The sequence below is a fragment of the Planococcus citri genome, chromosome 1 (genome assembly GCF_950023065.1).
Source record: "Planococcus citri chromosome 1, ihPlaCitr1.1, whole genome shotgun sequence".
Classification (NCBI taxonomy): Eukaryota; Metazoa; Arthropoda; class Insecta; order Hemiptera; family Pseudococcidae; genus Planococcus; species Planococcus citri.
In genome coordinates, this window is record NC_088677.1 from 48,752,461 (window position 1) to 48,772,159 (window position 19,699).

General features: G+C 36.1%; 1 protein-coding gene across 3 annotated transcripts in view; it reads right to left on the reverse strand.

Annotated features, from left to right (window-relative positions):
* The window catches only part of unc-5, a 152,226-nt gene that overhangs the window by 13,907 nt on the left and 118,620 nt on the right, over positions 1–19,699 (reverse strand). For all 3 annotated transcript variants that reach the window (XM_065345714.1, XM_065345712.1, XM_065345713.1), the window contains exons 6-7: positions 6,219–6,389; positions 4,165–4,209 (exon numbers count right to left, since the gene is read on the reverse strand). In XM_065345714.1, coding sequence (XP_065201786.1) covers positions 4,165–4,209; positions 6,219–6,389 — 216 coding nt within the window. The remainder of the gene's footprint in view (positions 1–4,164; positions 4,210–6,218; positions 6,390–19,699) is intronic.

The window sequence follows — 19,699 nt, forward strand, 5'->3', positions numbered from 1 at the left end:
TGAAACTCGATCAGCACTTGAAAATGATTGTTTCTAGTTTCACAGGTAAGGGGAAGGCTTCAAAAGCAATAAAAACTTTATTTTCTCTTAATTTTTCCTAGTTGAGAAAATTTTTATAATAACCTTGAAAGAAATTAGATCAGCTCACTTTGGGAATCTGTTATAGCTTAGTCTTTGCAACAGCACAATCAGAGTTGGAGTTTGAGTTTTCAAAAAACTTGGCGTCCGTTTTCCAATTTTGAATAGGTACCTGAAGGTAGTTCGAAAGCTGCACTTGAACTCAATTGCTTTCTGCTAGGCTGTAAAATTGAAAGTGTTGCTCAACATTTCAAGAGCATGCATTTTCGAAGTTGATGCTCCCAATATAGCGTAGTTCTTGTAATTTTAAGCTCGAACAATAAAAATTTGTTTAATATTTGAAGTCGTACTCGTAAAACAATTGCTTTTTCTCAGATTGCAGCTCCACGTAATCTTTTCACATTTAATTTTATCACTTTCAAAGAATTAATTTTTATGAATTTTTCAAATTTTAATCTTAAGTTCACCGTAGGTAGTTAATTCCAATTTTTACCGATTGTGAGTAGGGAGGTATCTATACTACTTTCACTTTTAACGATGTGTAGAGAACAATTTCAACAATGTTAGATGAAGAGCATCCTTCCTCAACTGAAGACGATCTGTGACCAAACATTTTTTGAAATCGTCAAGTATGCCGCTAATATTCGAGCTGGAAAAAAAATTCAATTCCTTTGTAATTTCCGTATACCATTTAAGGTGTCGTTTTGTGCCATTGGCGGTTAATACCGGAGCAAAGGGAAAGCCTAAAAGTGCTTTGTATTCAAATCAGGTCATTATACGAATTGTAGGAGGACCCGACATAGACTTATATTGCCTTATGCGGAATTACTCGAACTCGCATAGCTAGTAATTCTTCGTTGCAAGTGCATCATCTATAGCTCTTTCTCTTGCGTGCGCGCGCTCTCTCTCTCCGTATGTGTAGTCTTTCGCGTAAACGGTGATTAGATTATACTATTCTTAGTCCAGTCATTAAAGACATTTTTACAGGAAAAATTATTATCAAACAGATCTTTCGCAAATATTGTTCACAGAGGTCCCCTCAACAACATACTAAAAGTCCTGGCCCGTACGGGGTCCGGAACCCCCTCAAAGGGGGGTGGAACCTCCCCCAAAATCAGTTTTTCGCCATTTTCTCCCCCGCATTGCATTTTAGCGAAAAATATGTAGTAAATAAAAGAATCTACGTCAAATTTCCGATCTAATGATGTATCAACTTTCCTTGTATGTTCAAGGGGGGCGGAACTGCAACCATTTAAATGAGGGGGGTTTTCTGAAAAATAGATAAAGGCTATAGGCGCCTAAGAGGGGTGAAATGGTCCCCGAAAACGTTCGAGTTGATATTAGTATGGAAGGTAGGTACCATTGAGAAACTTCCGCGTAGAAAGTTTCAGATCCACACCCCCTCCTCTTTTTGGGGAACCCCCCTTTTCTGAAACTTCAATAACATTTTTCTCAGCCCCATTTCAACCGATTTTGAAAATTTTTCAGTATGTTGTGTATATCCTTAGTAGGTATTCCCACAAAAATTTTCAACCCCCTCCGCTCACATTTACCCCTCAAAATGATGTAAAAATGATTCTTAGAGAGGGTTGGGGGAGAAATGGGAATTGTGGGGAAAATAACTAATAATTAATGAATAGGGTGTCGTTTTCTTATGATTCGATACCGCTGAGCACGAATATGACGTCAGATTTTTTGCTAGACTCATCTAGCCCTCTCCAGAGCACTTGGCCCCCTCAATTTTTTTTATTGTTAAAAAGCATAAAATAAGTTGAGAAACGCTATTTTGAGGGGTAAATATGAGGGGAGGGGGTTGAAAATTGTTGTGGGAATACCTACTAAGGATATACACAACATACTGAAAAATTTTCAAAATCGGTTGAAATGGGGCTGAGAAAAATGTTATTGAAGTTTCAGAAAAGGGGGGTTCCCCAAAAAGAGGAGGGGGTGTGGATCTGAAACTTTCTACGCGGAAGTTTCTCAATGGTACCTACCTTCCATACTAATATCAACTCGAACGTTTTCGGGGACCATTTCACCCCTCTTAGGCGCCTATAGCCTTTATCTATTTTTCAGAAAACCCCCCTCATTTAAATGGTTGCAGTTCCGCCCCCCTTGAACATACAAGGAAAGTTGATACATCATTAGATCGGAAATTTGACGTAGATTCTTTTATTTACTACATATTTTTCGCTAAAATGCAATGCGGGGGAGAAAATGGCGAAAAACTGATTTTGGGGGAGGTTCCGCCCCCCTTTGAGGGGGTTCCGGACCCCGTACGGGCCAGGACTTTTAGTATGTTGTTGAGGGGATCTCTGTGAACAATATTTGCGAAAGATCTGTTTGATAATAATTTTTCCCGTAGATGGGACATAATTGGTCTTTAATGACTGGACTATCTGTCGAATGGCATAATGAGAAAAAATGTTCACTTTGTACAGAGAACCTATCGTGCGCACTTTTACGCATCGCAAGTTTCCAATAGCATTTACATGTGCGTGATGGTGTTGAGAGCGCGACCGGAAGCTCGAGTCAGAACTGCGAATCGTAGATGTAAGAAGCCCCGGTTTCATTGTGGTAGCAGGGGTTTTGGATACAGGGCTATTTTTCCAATTCTTGTATGATTCATCTATAGTCACTGTATCGACTAAGATTTCTTCCGGGTTGTTGGAGGGAGTTTGAGAACGAATCAGCAGGGAAAGTGCGCGATAGTATATAAATGCGTAACAAATTTCCACCATAAGCTTCATCTGGTCTGGTACAACTAACTGGAACTCTGGTATCTTTGCTACTGCCGGTTTCAGGAATCAATGGAACAAATTTTTGGATCTCAAGTACGTTATCAGCCATTTATAGAATTTTTGCTTCAATTTCCAGAATCATGTTAGCCGAGTTTTTCTTTCTTGATGGTTATTCAAAGCATCATTTTAATTTTCCTCGAAAAAAGTTACTACCCTTCTGCATAGATGACTGGATGATCTCTTCTTTCTCATTCTACCCTACAAATACTCGAGCCCGTCTAATTAAAGCTGCACTTTTTTTATTGCAGAAGCAGTTTTTTTTTTATCGGTAATTTATTTAAGAGGCGGGGCCAACCCAACAACGACCAAATTCACTTTCGTATTTGCATCTGCTGACTGCTCTCATACGCATATACAGCGAAATGTTAATTAAACCGAATAGCCGGCCCCTTCGGATCTGGCAATACTTCAAATGAAGTCAAACATCGAACGCATACTTGTAATATATACACAGTGATATACTGCTAGCAGTTGATCGTAGAAACGCGATGAAATTTCTTCACGCGTTAGGCTAAATTATCGCCGCCGTTCTTAATATTCGCGCCGGCATTAAAATTCATATCGAATATTTGGAATAAATTTTAATCTAAAATAGACGTTAGTTCGCTGGTTGCTGCCGCGAACTCAATCACGACAGCGAGCTGATTTCTACGCAGTACGCTATGGTATATTATACAATTGGCGTGGCGCGCGAGCGAATATACAAAAAAACACCGTATATACCACGCCGCATTCGTCTATAGGCATTTGGCGCGTACAAATCTAATGAAATTTTCAACGCGCAAAGAAGGATGAGGAGAAAAAAAACCGAATGCGTGAGAAAATGTTGGAAAAAGGGTTGAAGCACGCCGAGAAGATTTTTCATTATTTAAATGGATATTAAAGCCGCGCTACCTACCACGTTGAGTTTTTCAAGAGCAGGAAATCAAAGACTATCTGGTTATGCGTTCGGAATAACAAATAGCGCCCGAGTGTTTCAGACTTATATATATTAATAAAAGAGGGCGCTCGAGTGCCTTTCAAATTGCACCTATGCAACCCTCATCTTCCGACATGTACGTATACGCATTTATCTGCTCGCCTCTATTATTCTACCGCCAACGTCGCTATACCGTTTTCACTGAAAGTTTACTCTTTTATGAGTCAAATCGAGCAAATCGCGCAAATTTTTCCATGTAAAGTAAAGTTCATCTTTTCATGCTTAAGACATTGTAGGATGTTCTTCTCGGCCGCGGCATAGGCCGAAGAAAAATTTATGGTAATTTTTTTTCTTTCAAATATTTACCTTCATCATCCGAGTCACGATCGTAGAAGTCATTCCGTCCGCCACCTGAAATATGAAAATTATTATTTTTTTTAATTCATAAAAAATAAAATAATATATTATTATGTACCTTCCAGTGGTAAGTTATTCGTATTTTTACAATGCTCTGCGTTTAAAATGAAAGGAAAAATCGTGGCTTACTTAATTTTTTTTTTCGTTTCGTTTCGGAATTTCAACCTGCGATGATTGAAGGAATTTTGATTTTTTTTGTTCATCGTGTTTCGATTCTACGTTTATTTTTTTAAATCATTGAATTTTACATTTTCTTATTGTTCGTAAAAAATGGATTTTATAAATAAAGTTAGGTAGGTACTCATTACGTAGAATTGTAGACCCAAATACTTGCACATGGTCCATTTCATTTCACATGATCAAGTATACAATTTCATGTACTAAAATTAGTTTGAAGGGCGTTCAAAACATGGGTGGGAGGTTCGAAATCAACAATTGAAAATTTTCAAAAGCGAAAAACTGAGTTTTCACTCAAGGAAAAGACTGAAATGTGTACAATTATAAATGAACGCAACATTTGAAATTTGTCATTTGAAAAAAAAATGAAAAAAAAACACCGCAAAGAGAATTTTTTGATCATTTTTTTTTCAACAAACCAACTCTCAATAAATTAGATTTCAGCACTTCTAAGGAGCAAAATAGATCTCAATTCTGATAAAAATTAAATAAATAAATTAAAGTAGCATATTGATTGTTTAAAAATTACATTTGACATGACGTTCGTTTGTTGAATTTTGAAAGGCATCTGAGTTCGAATACCTAATCATTTATTTTTTGGATACAATCCCTCAGTTCCTCTCCCACCCTATCGACAAAAATTGTGCGGGCAGCATGCTAAAACTCATGCGTTTTTGCACAGCACACACATGCATACCTACATAAATTTGGACTTTTTCAAAAAAGCGGATGTCAATTAGCCAGTGAGTAGCTGAAATTCGCAGTAGTATCTGAATATTAAAATTACCTATTTAAAACAATTTTGATTCATTTTTCAACAAAATATTTCCCGGAAATTTTACTTTTCAAAGATTACATTTCAGCTACAAAAATTATGTACTTAGGTAATTCAAAATTTACTAATCAGCCAAGTGATCATCCCTATAATTATAAGTAAAGTTTATGCATGAATACGGTCCATATGCCCTATCAATCAACGAAGTCTTGAGAGCTGAATACTCGGTAGGAAAATTTAAAATTTATTTTAAAGGTACCCACATAATTTTACAACTATCCAAAGCGAGTTTTCATCATGCATAAAGATCGAACATTTGTTATTCGTTGTACTGATCAAACGAGCAAAAAAAAAAACACAAAACCGATGAGAGTAAAACAAACTCGGAAGATCGAAAAAAAATACAAAATAATGACTGCAGGATGAATCCAAGTGGGCTATATTTTCCAACACCTGCCTGCAGTCTCTTGCTGAGACATTTTTCAGCAATCTTCGCGACTTGGGCGTATGAATTTCGTTCTTAACCAGGCAAATAATTGAGTGAACGAACGCCATAGTTCCACATCTGGTACTCGTTATGGTTATATCACCCTAATTATACCGCCACCCCCTTAAGAACGAACTGGTCAACACGGTTAAACCATGCTTTGCTATTTCAGCGTGTTCCAATATTAATGAAGGGTAATTACCGCTCGCACTCAACCTCTTTATATATCCATTACCTACACATATCCAGACTGACATTCGATTACACGCTTATTTATGTACAAGTTGCAAAAGGTGTAAGGTACCATAAGAGCGTTCTGAGTGAGCACTGCGTATACCTACCCTGTGCAGTTTAGCAGGTAGATATTAGATGTATGTACATTGTATGTATACATACCTACGTGCATATAAGAGTAAAATGAAAATCGATACGGTCGGAAAACGCAAGCAGAACACCTTCGGTAGTCAATTATAATTACAAAGTGAATACGAAACCGTATACCCATTAACGTACATTTAAAGGTAATTGAAAGGTAGTTAAATGGGTGATTATATGGGTACGTACCTGGTGTGCTGCAGTATCCTCCGGAGCAACTTGCACTTTGAATATCTTTACCGGAACAATTACTGCCGCCATTAGAAGGACTCGGGCTGTCGCAGGTACGTCTCTTGTAACGTTTGCACTCGGCGTCACATTCCGACCATTCGGACCACGCTGACCAGCGACCGTCCACAGCTGTAAGAATAATAATAACGTTAAGATGCTTGTCGCCTGCGTATCCATAAAATGTAAATATTTAAGGGATATTTCGCCGGATTTTTATATCGAGTAAGTTTCCTCGTATAAGTGTATGTATAGTATACGTTGTGAATAAAGCAGTTTTCCGCAGCGATATGCTCGTAAAAATATACGCGTTGTATTTTTTCTCTTCTCGTCATTTTTGCGAATTAACTCGTCAAGCGTTCTTATGTTTGCCAGTTTCACTTTATTGTATTTCATCCCATTTTAGAGTGTGACGTGGTTTGTTTTCTTGACAATTACCATGTCTGTGTGTCGCGTCATTCTTTTATTTTTTTCATCTTGTTTGGATTTGATTTTTAGCTGCTGAAATGAGCCATTTCAACTCCAAAATAATTTTAAAGAGGTTCAAGTCGCTTCTGTGTTGTACTTGTAGGTTTGTTGTTCTCAACATGTACTGTATAATGCAGAAGAGCGGGAGGGAGGGATGAAAGATGAGGGACCTTTGTCTTCTGCTTCATATCATTTTCAGTTAGAAATGATCATTTCGATTAAGTATAGGTACATATTTTTAAAGCTTTTGAAAAAACAAATTTTCATCTACTCGTATAAAGAATTTGCAGAAGCTAAAACTTTTTTTTTCAGTTTACCGCACTTGTTTCAATATTCTGTATTGCGAAAGTCGTAAAATTTTGTGTTCCCCTGCCCCAGAAAATTAATTCGTATAGTTCCATATTGTAATTTTTTCAAATTCAATGCGTGATAAGTTGAATATTTCAAAAAAATTTGGGACGTTTGCGCTGCACGTATAAACCTATCAATCTTCATATTCCGCAATTATCTACCCTTCGCTTCGTTGCGCGTTACGTATCTTGATAAACTATAGAAGTTCACGTTAGCGTTACACAGAACCTATTAAATTTTCAAACATCGGCTTCTCTCGTAACAAAAAAAAACAGAGATGCGTTTAAAAAAGCCTCGTCGACGTTTGAATTCAAAGCCGGGTATCTGTGTCATTCCCCGGAGATCGCGGAATCGGCACCGGCACACAAGGCCAGTCACGTACCAACGACGATAATTTGACAGATAATCGTTTCATCTGCGGAGACCGATTAGTCTTCTGGTACCGAAATCCAACATCTCCGATCAAATAGTATGCTATTAAAATAGTTATAGTATTTTGCAAACCCTTTAGGAATATATTTTTTTTCATGATCAGTTTGTTTTAACGAGTCTTTGAAATAGCCGGACATGCATTATCAACATTTACTCGCTCAATTATTCAATTATTTATCCCTTTACTTTCTCTATAAATGTACACTGAGAAAAATGTAGCCTACCTATAGCATAGATTACCTGCTATTGATTAGACGTCCACATATACATCTCAGAGAGTGCAATTTAACTCCCTAATTTTTTTGATTAGTCTCGTAAAAATACGAGTATGACGTTTTTGAATACTTTTACGAAAAATGTGTAATAACGTACGTACGAGTACCTACCCTATTTAATCTACGTTTTTTTAGAATGAAAGGGTAGTACCTAAGAGTCAAAAATTTTGACCATTTCACAAATAGGATAAAAATATTTTTAGAGTGTCCGATGAGAACGTAGGTATATCAATGATTCGGATTAAGCTATTACCTACCGTACCTACCTAAGTATGTACATAGAAGAAACTGAAAACAGTTGTTAGCAAAAGGTGTTGCCGATCTTTAAAATTAAGAGGCAAAATGAAAAAAGTCATTTTGATCGATAATAGGTACCTATGTAAAAATACTATGTATAGGCAATGTATCAAAGAGTGAGAGAAACTTCATCAATATGATATTCTGTCTCACATGCAAATTGAAGGGGCACGCAAATGAATTCTAATCCCTTAAAAATGGTATACGTACCTATTTAAAAATGATGAAGAAGATGGACAGTAGGTAAGTACCTAAGTCAAAAAATGAACTTTTATTATGAAAACTTTTTTGCCTAGAATGTCGGGAGAAAAGAAACGAAAAATTTTAAATCAAAATCTATTCGTAGCCCATTCAATTTGAAAGTCATGAGAAAATTTGTGCCTATGTACATGAAATGCTTAATTAGATACTTATATCCGATTTAAAATTTTTCTAATACATATTTTGATGGTAAAAAAATAATTTCACAACTGCCAAGAAATTGTCTGGACTGCATAAAAACATCGAGATGTCTTCTAAAAATAGATTCGAATGTCAAATTTTGAGCGGCAAATTTCACTTCCCGATTTTGGGCAAATTTTTGAATGTTTTAACTAGGCTGTTTACTCAATTGAAACCTCAACATCTGATCAAAGTGAGAATGAAAGCTGGACATTGATTTATGTGTTTTTAACCTTTCCCATCGATTGGCGAAGGTTTCAATTCATTCTGAAGCCTCACACGGATTTTTGGATTTTTTTAGTTTTGGAAAAAATGTCATAAAAAAGAATCAAAATAAAATTCAGCATTTGTAAACTTGTGTATTCTGTTTCTGTGACTCACTTTATCAATTTACGGGCTCAAATTTTCCAAAACTGTTTCTACCAATTCAAATCAAAAATTTTCTTCGGCAATTTTTTTGCAAAAAAAGAAAAGAAAAATTCGTCAATACGAATGCATTACTCTGAGAAATTGATATTTAGGTTTACCTATACCCTATTATTTGAAAATTGATTGTAGACTTAAAGGTGTTCAAGAGCTTTCAGCAGATTTGTGAATTATTGTTTCCTTTAAAAAAGATTAAAAATTTAATAAGTATGTAGTTTTTAATCGACAGAAACATGATTTTGAAATTTGATGCCTAAATCGATCGAAAGGGTGTCACGAAGAAAGTGGCCTACACCGACGTATATGAATGTATTCGAGATTATATGAATGCTGAATTTCATTTTGGCATATTCATGGAGATTTTTTTTCTAACTGGGAAATCTAAAAATCCGCTGGAGGCTACAGAATGGCTGCAAACTAGTACCAATCAAAAATTGGGAATAAAACAAATTCCAGGCTTTCCATCTCAATTTGATCAAATTTCAAGTTATGTATTTATGGAAAATGAACCAACAATTTAAATCGCCAATAATGGTCAGAAATCGAGAAATGAAATTCAGTTCCCGAAATTTGGCCATCTGATCAGCTACAATAAGGGAGATCTGATTAGATCTGACTAGATCATTCTGTTTAGACCATCTTGGATGCTTTCAAGGTTTAGTCAGAAATCTGAGGTTTTCAATGAGCTTTTTGGACCCAATTTTTCAACTTATTATACCCGTTTTACTTTCCAATTTCGCAATGAACACCAATGACGATCTTTTCCTGCGCACGTGAAATATACACCGGTGTGGAGGGGATCAATTCAACTTTTCCACTATAAGTACACATTAGGTGGTTATTCGAATAAATCACCCTTCATGAAATATTTCGGCATGGGCGAGCATTTTTTCTAAAAAAAAAAAAAAGTAAAAAAAAGTGATAATTTTGGTTAAAAGTAATAACTGTACACAGCGGTTTACAAGATGAAAATTCTTTTCTCGCCGGTTCCACTAATGTAAAGAAAAGATAGCTATCTCGGTAAATTGTTATATAAATCAGCTTGTTATTAAAATATGCGATCTCTGAAGAGAAAATTTTCAATAGACCTTGGAAAATCTTATCGAATTGGGCCGCATGAAGGGAAAAAACCAGCGCCTGGTGCGCGACCGCAACTCTAAACGCACGGAAAACCAAAAGAGGGCTCCTAAGATCGCAATCAAAGCCGAACCAACTATAAACTATTTAAAAACTAATTTATATCCAACTATAAATCACTTGAAAGGTTCGCGAAAATAGTGCCACAAGGGGAGTATTGTTTTATTGTTTTACGCGCGTACCGAGAAATACTTATAACCCTCATTTGAGTTAAACACTAGAAGCAGCAAACCATAATAACGGTAAATGATGAATCGGTGCAATCTGGAATGGTTATTGTTGCTAAAAGCAAATTCTCTCCAGTAACGAATAATCACTTTTCCACTATGTACGTACTATATACAGTACCTACTACGAGTATACTACATATACGTACACAGTACACACACGTAAACCATAACCGACCAAATAGTTTGTTCTTTTACGAGTATACGTCGAAAATATAGCCAGCCTTTAATCATTAAGCCTAACTACCCGCCTCTTACAACACTATTCTTACGCGGCTTGCTCCTAAATGCTCTTCTATTTTTAATTAATACACTTGTTATCGACAATATACGAGCATTTTTCTACCCCTACTCTCCCCCCCGGCGCCTGAGGCTAGCACAGCCACCGTTTTCGGGCTAAATTATCGCCTGTTTGTATTGCTATCGTCGCCGCGGCGCGAACACATTGTGACGACGGCATGCCGCCATCTTTCGCGTGTACGCGTACTATAATATTTTATTTATTATAAAATACCAACAACGTGCGGTTTCCAGCTACGTCCACAAATTTGTCGTCGAGTTAGTACCTCTCACTCTTTATCGTTTTATGAATTTACGACCGCGATTTATTAAATAAGTATGTACGTAAACAAAGGTGAAAATACTTCGCTGTGTCGTACATTTTTCCGTCGACATTGTCCTTAGATTACGCTGTAGGTAACTACGCTCCTCAAATGCATTTAATTAGGGAGATGTCTTCTTTCTCGTCTGCCAAAAGATTTTTCTCGTGTAATTAAAAGAAGAAATTACCAACCTTAAATGAAGCAGGATTTATAGCGCTGATTAATTAGTCCTACTCGGTGTCTTTATATACACGTTAAGCGTTCATTTTTTCAATTTTTTTCTCTTAATTTTGCGAAAAAATTTTGAATTAGGGCTCATCTTGAGAGAAAACGTGACGTGTACTGTACAACGAAAGCAAAAATCCTCCTTTTCTCTCTTCACCCCACTTCATTTTATTTGCGCATAGATTTGATTTTGAAGAGTGCTGTGAAACAATTCCATTTTCCTGGAAGGGAGGAGTGGAAGAGGTGAACACTCGTCCAATCATTTAATTCGATTTAGCAGAAAAACACCTCCTCCCTTGCCTGTTGATTCACCGATAAAATTCAAAAATTAGCGCAACTCTTCTTCAACTTATTCACGTACCTACACATGGAAATTTTTAAAATCGCCATTTTTCACAATTCTACACAGTTTCTAGAAATGAAATTAAAATTGAGCAAAAGTTTTTCGCATTTCTTTCCAACCGAAGTTTTGCATATAAAACAAATTATCCGCGCCTGTTAGGACATACCTATAGTTATACTTACAGTTTTCCGCAAATGAACCTCATCTTTTGTAACATGATAAAATGTGGTATTTTCCGGGTATAAAAAATTGTTACCATTCTTGAAAAATAATTTAAAGTTGCGTTCCTCTAACTCGATTATCTCGAGTAAATATCAGTTTGTTAAACGTTTTCTCGACCGATTAATTCATCTTCTTAATTAAAGCGTAGAATAAACAGGCCATCATTTGTGCGTTGTGAGTTTGAAGGCGCGAGTGAAAAAATGTTTTCGATATTTCAGACGAAATTTTTGACCATAAAGAAGGCAATAAAATACGAATAAAATTTCCATCAACGCGGTACTCTTTATGGGCTATCATTAAGCCAAAAAATTATCTTACTATGAAAAATGACCGTAATTCGGACTGAATACGAAATAACGATAGCTATTGCACCGTTTTCCCAAGTCGCATTGGAATTTTTTTTCGAAATTAACGCCCAATTTTTGTTCGCCTCACGCAATTATACTGACCTAGTTATGAATTGATCGCAATATTTCACCCATATAAAAATTGGGAAGAAGTGGTGATCTGTGCAGGTATAAGTATACCTATGTTTATCCGATACAACGGTGGCTTTTTTTCACCCCTGTACTTTCCTTCGTTCCCTGAATAAAGTATTGGTATGGATAGAGAGCGTTAAAAGGTGCGAAGTAATGAACTTACGAGAATCTGATAGACTCTGGTAATGCGATGGAGAGCGTATAAAGTTGCGAAATAGCCGACATCAGTCATTGCGCCCAAACTACCCAGAACAACTTATGAATTATTCAATTGAGTTTCAAACGATTTCGCGTATATAAAACAACTATGTTAGAATAGGTGTAAAATAAATAGAATTTTCTGGTTGCGTAAAATCAGCTCCTGTAATTCGTAGGAAAGATTTTTTTCCACAGATTTCGCTTGACTGTTTTTTTTTCAAAACTGAGGTTTTCAGTGCAGGACTGTTGAAAAAAAAATCTGGACTGAATTTTCTTTCAAATGCAATGGAGCTTCTGTTGCTTACGTACCTACATTTCAAGACTTACAGTCTTTCGAAAAAATGTTTTAAAAAAAATCAAAAAATGCATTCTTATTTTCGCTTGGAAATATTTGAAGTAGGTGCCTGACTGATTATGTCGGCTCTTTTTCTCCTCAAAAATACTCATCACCCAAAAAGTGACACCTACCTACAATTTATTTTTTCATTTTGACAATCTATTCAAAGTTGTGAAAAAAGTTCCTGTCAGTGGAGCTTTTGTGGTCTCGCTCAGTCGGTCAATTTACTTTTTAAGTCTCACTACTCGGAAAAAATTGATTGAAAGAAGGTCAAATCAATGTGAGAAGATCTCGAAATGAAAAATAAACTGTATTTAAACTCATGTTAAGGTAAGGTATACAATCTATTTATACTCTCATATCAAAGTTTCCAAGCATCAGCTCGATCCTTCGAGCCGGACACATCAAATGGCAACGTACTCGTGGGTACCTATCGCCGAAAAAAGACATGTATATACATCTCTTGAAAAACACAATCATCTGCAATGCAAAGTGATGATGTTATTCAAGGATCAGAATAATTTTTTCGATAACACACGTCACTTGTGTTGGCATACCTATCCGACTCGAAGGACCAAAACTGGCGACTAAATTAAACCTTGCATGACTCACAAATATTCAACGATCACTCCGGTTTCGATGCCGGTTTCCGGGTCGCAAAACTGTATAGAATCGTTCAGATTCATTGCATGATTAGTTGGTGAAATTCAACGTAGGTAAGACATGAGCTATTGTTATACATATTTGCCAAAAAATCTAAATTCGTCTGAAGTGATGCACCTAATTGCACTTAATTTGTCTTATGCAAACCATTGCTCATTCTTGGATCAATTAATTTCATAATCAAGCTTAGTGAATTGTTCATCAAATCTGGAGAAAAAATTTCAATTTCTGAGAAATTTTTGAAATATTAATAAATATTTTCATTTATCAAAAACTAAAATAGGTACCTACTTAATTAACTTTTGTAACATTTGTACCCTACCGTATGCACTTTGAGTTTGAAGAAAACTCATTACGTTCAAAATAGACGAACGAATGAGAGAATTTCGCCGAGACGAAATTTAATATCTCTCGCTAGGTAAACGATAATTTCAACTTATATTTCCGGTCGTATGAATCCGCAGAGCAGATAAATGTATATGTGCCTACTTTCGATATGCGAATTCATATACGACACGATGCAATGTTTCACAGGATTCAAAAGCGGCGTTAAATTTCCGCCGTTTTGGAGTCGAAAATATAAACACCAAACACGTATTTACGCTCCAAGGTTTGAAAATTCCTCGCTATAGAAGGAGTGAAAGAACATCGGATAAAAAAGTATAGGTAGGTACGTATCTCCGCGTCGTATTTTTTGCCAAAATTTATAACGATTTTTATTTTCTCCTATATAGTCATTTTATGTGTATACGATTGTAGAAAACAACAGATAAACGTAACCCCATTAGCCGAAATGATATTCGTACTTCCGCTGAATTAATTTACCTTCCCTGCTGAATAGGTATAGTACTGAGAAATCTTGTGGAACGTATATCTTTTCCCAAAGTACCTATGTACTAACTCGTCTTGCAACGTTGGGATTTTCATAAGTAACAAAGACGATTCCGCAAAATGTCACTGACACCGCGACATCATCGCGAGATAAAATCGGATTGGAAATTTCGCAATGGCAACAAATGAACGTATACTAGGTACATAGATATTTTTCCAAACGTGAGTTCTAAAGAAGTAGAAAATTTTCAAAGGTATATACGTCGACGACGATCGATTCAAACCGTCGAATTAATCCTCTTCTAGACTACATAATAGTTTGTTTGTAATGTATAAGCACATCGAGAGTAAAAAAAAAAAAAAAACGAGAAAAATACGCTAAAAAATTACGAGTACTGCAACACGCACACACACACAAAAAAACTCAGCATCGAGTCCATAAACTGCTTTAAAATTACGATTCAAACAGAAAGCACAAAAAAAAGAGTAACATTAAAGGCTTAAAACTTTTTAAGCAAACGGGATATCCTGTTTTTTATACAGAATACTTCGTAAATAACTTCTTGCTTTAGATGTTAATGAGCTAAAGAAAATGTAAAGATCTCAAAGCAACTAGAATCTTTCTGGTAAATAACAATAAATATTCTTTGAAAAATAAGCGTACACGGTAGATGGGAAAATTTACGAATTCTTTTTTCCTTCTCTTTACCTCGTGTACTCTCGTCTGGTAAAAATAGCGACGAAACGATCCGGCAAAAAAATTCACTTACATTCATCACAGCGCAATACAGTTTTTCATAAAAAATTTCCACTTTGGCGAAATAATTTCCAAAAAGCGGAAAAACGATATATTTTAAGCGGTTATTCTATGTTGCGGTATGTGTGTGTTTATGCCCCGTATACAGTGTAGGTAGGTATCCATAAAATAAGTCGTGTTTGAAAATGTATCGGTCGAAATAGCCGCAAAAACAAAAGGACACCATTTATTTTCAACGCTGAAAACGATAAAACGTGTAAAATTCTTTTATTTCCAACAGATGGTTCAAATTTAAAGCCAGTTTTCGTCTATTATCTTTCTTCTCTATTTCGCGGTGTACTTTTTTTGTGCCCTCGAATTTATCTTCCAGCGTAGCTTGTATTTGAAAATGATTGTTTTTAGTGAGATATTCATGCTGAGGTTTAAATTGCAACAGCCTCGTGAAATCTTTTTTATAAAAATACCTACCTAATTTTTATCCGAACAAAATATTTGAGAAAATGTAACTGGGTCATGTGGCTGTGCTGTTTTTCCTCATTCAATTCCATTTTGATTTATTTCACAATCAACGTTGAACAAAATTTACTCAACCAACATGGGAGGTCAGAGACGTACCTATTTATCTACATATGTACACATACAAGGAGTATAGGCAGCTGGCTGAGCAGCCTAGGGTGGCAGTTCTGAGAGAGATAATTTTTCAGCCTAAAGTTTAAGAAATAAGTACGAGTACGCGTACCTAATTCATGTGTTTGAAGAAAAATAAAAATAAAAATTTGAATATTTGCGCCTAAGTACATACTGTATAAAAACTCTCTCACTTCTACTGCAATTGATTTAGGCACAATTTTCAAAATTCATTTCTGTTTGTTCAAATCAAGAGTCAAGACACATTTTCATATCTCTCTCTCTTCAAAAACATAAAAATAATAATAATATAATGATAATAAAATAATCATCGGGGAAAGATGAATTTTGGAAAATTGTTTCCAAATTGACAAAAAGGTTCACGAGTCTAATGAATGGTGAGTAAATAAGAGCGAATAAGATGGACTAAACTTTGAATTTTTCCAGACCTGTGAATTCAGAAATCCTATGAAGACTAGACTATACAGAGCCGCTCAAATCCACCCACTTTAAATTTTTTAAAAATCAGATGAACGATTTTTTTGAGTAGAATAAGGAATGTCGGGGTGAAGGAAGGGGGCGAAAACTCCAAATTTGCAACTGTTGGAGGCATTCTACCTGACAGAAAATTTTTTTGACCCAGCGAAAAAAATTAATGCAGCATCCAAGAAAAAAAAATTAGATCAAATTGCAGAAACAGAATTTCATTTTTTGATTTTTAGAAAAAGAAAAATTCAAATTTTGTTTATTTTTTATGAAAAACTTGAAACTTGATCAAACGAGGAGAGTACTAAAATTTGATTTTCATCCAATTTATTGATCTCTCGAATCGATTTGTGATGGCTTCGAGCTGCAATTCTGGATACCTATGGAAAAGTTGCCATAAAAAAGGCCAAAACGAAATTCAACACCACAATTATACATTTTTGATTCATTGTTTTTGTAACCCTTAGGATTTAGATGCAAATTTTCCAAATCTGTTCCCATTAATTCAAACCAAAATTACCTTCATTCGATCAAACTTTAAGCTTTACATTAAAAAGAAGACAAATTTGAATTTTTAAAAAACCGAAAAATGAAATCTAGCACCTGAAATTTTGCGTGGCGATGAATTTTCAGATGATTTTTCAATTTTTCTTCATCTGGTTTGAAAGAATTTCCATAGTTGTTACTTGTTGGGATACCTTCTTTGCTAGGAAAAAACTCGAATTTATTTCTTTTTCTAAGTACGTACTTACGTGGGTACATTTTGTCAAAAATTTATAGAAGAAAAAAAAACAATCCAAGACCCTTCCAGCACATATGATACTTACTTATATGTACATCCAAAAAACACAGACTTTTTATACGAGAACAAAATTCAAATAGGATCATTGGAAAACGGATACAAGTACGACCGGTCCAAGCGATTTCTATTTTTTTGAAAAATAGCTTGTTATTATTTTATACAACGAGAAAATGCATTACGGTAGTAATAAATTACCGGAGCTTAGTGTTTTTTTCGTACTTTTAATATTATAAACGGTAATAAAACGTTAACAGTCATAGCGGAAGGGAGTTGGCGATTCCGCAGTTGGAAGGATATTCCCCTAGTTTTTGTATGACGAAAAGGACGGCCGGCCGGCGCAATGTAATGACCATTTCATAAAATGTAAAACAAATGTATCGATATATAACCCACAAATGACGTTTATATCGTCAAATAAAAAATTGTGGAAATCTGAACGTGAAAGGAGCTTTGTGAAAAAGCGTACGCGAACGTGCATTGTGTTATATGTATACTTTGTGCAAACTCTTCGGGACAAGCAGCTTCTTTTCTTTCGCTTATGATACATAAAATCTTCTACATCCATAAATTGATTGCATATGTCGGTTCTTATTTCTGGTGACATTTTGTAAATGTTTTTCTCTTATCGCTGCCTCGACGGTCGTCGCGTGTTACCCGATATCATCAATCATGTTGCGAATAGCCATGCTAGTGAGAATGGCAGCAATTCGAGTGGAAAGCAAAACATGATTACACGATTTGTGTTATGATTGGTGGCGATATCGAATTCCTTCGCAAGGCTCTTCTTTATTAATTGTTTCCACTGGTATTGATACTTTCAAGATGGAACAAAATAGAATTGAAATCCAGATTCATTTTATATATGTTTGTAAGAGTGCCAAAAGTGTTTCTGTCCTGCGTTTTCCTCTATTTTGTTTCTCCAGCGAGCGGTGCAATCCATGATAAATACTCGTAATATTTACTTACGTATTTGGGGCGGGAAAATTTATCGATAGGAAACTGTGAGGAAATTTTGAGATACTGTGCACGTGATATTTAGGGCACCTACTTAATTAATCGAATCGAGGTGTGATGTCTCACGAGAATGAACGACATCTTGAAGAGCTCTGGTTGAAATGAAACCATAGAATGCCGGTACAAAAAGTTACCTCGTGAGCGAAGTTGCCTATCTCGAACATTGAAGGCGTAAACACAATTTGAGCCGAATCGACAACACCGCCAACGTAATAACGACTGTAGACTAATGAAGTTTACAAAAATTAAATTAGGTAGGTCTTTACCAAAAAAATTTGTCTTTTCATTCTCCCTTCAAATTTCAAGGCATGCAACATTTTTTCATCTACTTATATGAGGGTGGCATCAGGCATGGTCGAATTCAGATGAGATATTCTGCAACTTTTTTAAAACAAATGCCAATTTTTAGGTCGATGAAGTCAAAATATTTGTAGAACTATTCATGGCGAGTTGGGAAAATTCGATATTCTGTAGATTTTAGCTATGTAGGTACGTAAACGTATACTTTTCGACAATTTGTCAATTCTACTCCCAGGTACCTTTCGAGGGCGTCGTTGTTTCACGCACGTGTTTTTGCGCGATACAATACGATACGTCGCTCTGTCGTCTTTCTCGTGTTACGGAAAAGATGAATTTTCAGAGATCGCAGCAAATAGTGATAAATGGCGCGAGTGAAGAATGTAATTACGGTGCTAGAATTCAAAAGGGAGACGCTTTAAGATTCCAACAAACCACAAACAATTGCACACATATTTGACGCGGTAGTGGATGGCGTCGTCGTCGTCGTTGTCGTTGTATTTTCTCCTTAAAATTAACTAGTCTCGGCAATTAGTTTACCTTTATTAGCTTGTTGCCTTTTACGAATAAGGCTACCACATGTGGCTGATTTTCTAGAGCGTCGGCAATGGCAGGCAGGCAGCACGACGCGAACGTAGTTGCGAAATAATTAATGGAAAAATACTCTCGCTTCGAGGGTAACGAGCGAAGGCTTTCGGAATATTTCACTCTATAAAAAGCTCCGCAGCTACGTAATTGGAATGCATTTACTAGTAAAAAGTGATTCACAGACGCGTGCGAACTTCCAATAAGTACTGGAAACTATAACGATTTTACTAGCTGGCTCCATTTTTCTTCTTTTTTTCCTATCAGTTTTTGAAGCAAGGCGTAAAGGGAGGGAGGAGGAGAAAACCGCAGAATGAAAATCCAATTAATTGAATCTGGACAGGGGAATGATCATTAGTATATCTGATGCACTCATTAGTACACTACGTTCAACATAAATCAGAAGTGTTGGCTAAACGTATATAGCCTTTGTTTAACCTTTTAGCTGGCGCGAGGCGCTACGTCACAACCCTTCCGTTCGCTGGGTCGGTCGGCCAAACGAAATTCACGCTTTTGTAGATTTTTATCGTTCGCATATTAATTATTGAGAAGAAGTAAAACGAGAACGTTTGTACGCGATATGCATAAAAACACGGATAGGGTCATTGAATAGAGGGAGATGCGACGCCACCTCGACCCTTATTGCCTCTGACGCTGCTGACCACCAGCCGCAGTTTCAATGATATCGCATGGAACTGGCATCGCACAACTAAAACGGCGTAAATTATTGCTTTCTGCTCCGTGCGAACGACTTCTTCTCTCTTTAGCACCAAAGGGTGATATCAACCATAGCTGCAAATTATTTTAACAATCGAAAACGTCACCATCCACCTCCTCCTTCGCTCCACTACAGTTATTCCAAAAAACCTTACACAACGAGCTCGCAAGTTGAAGTACACTGTGTTGTTGAAAGAGAAATT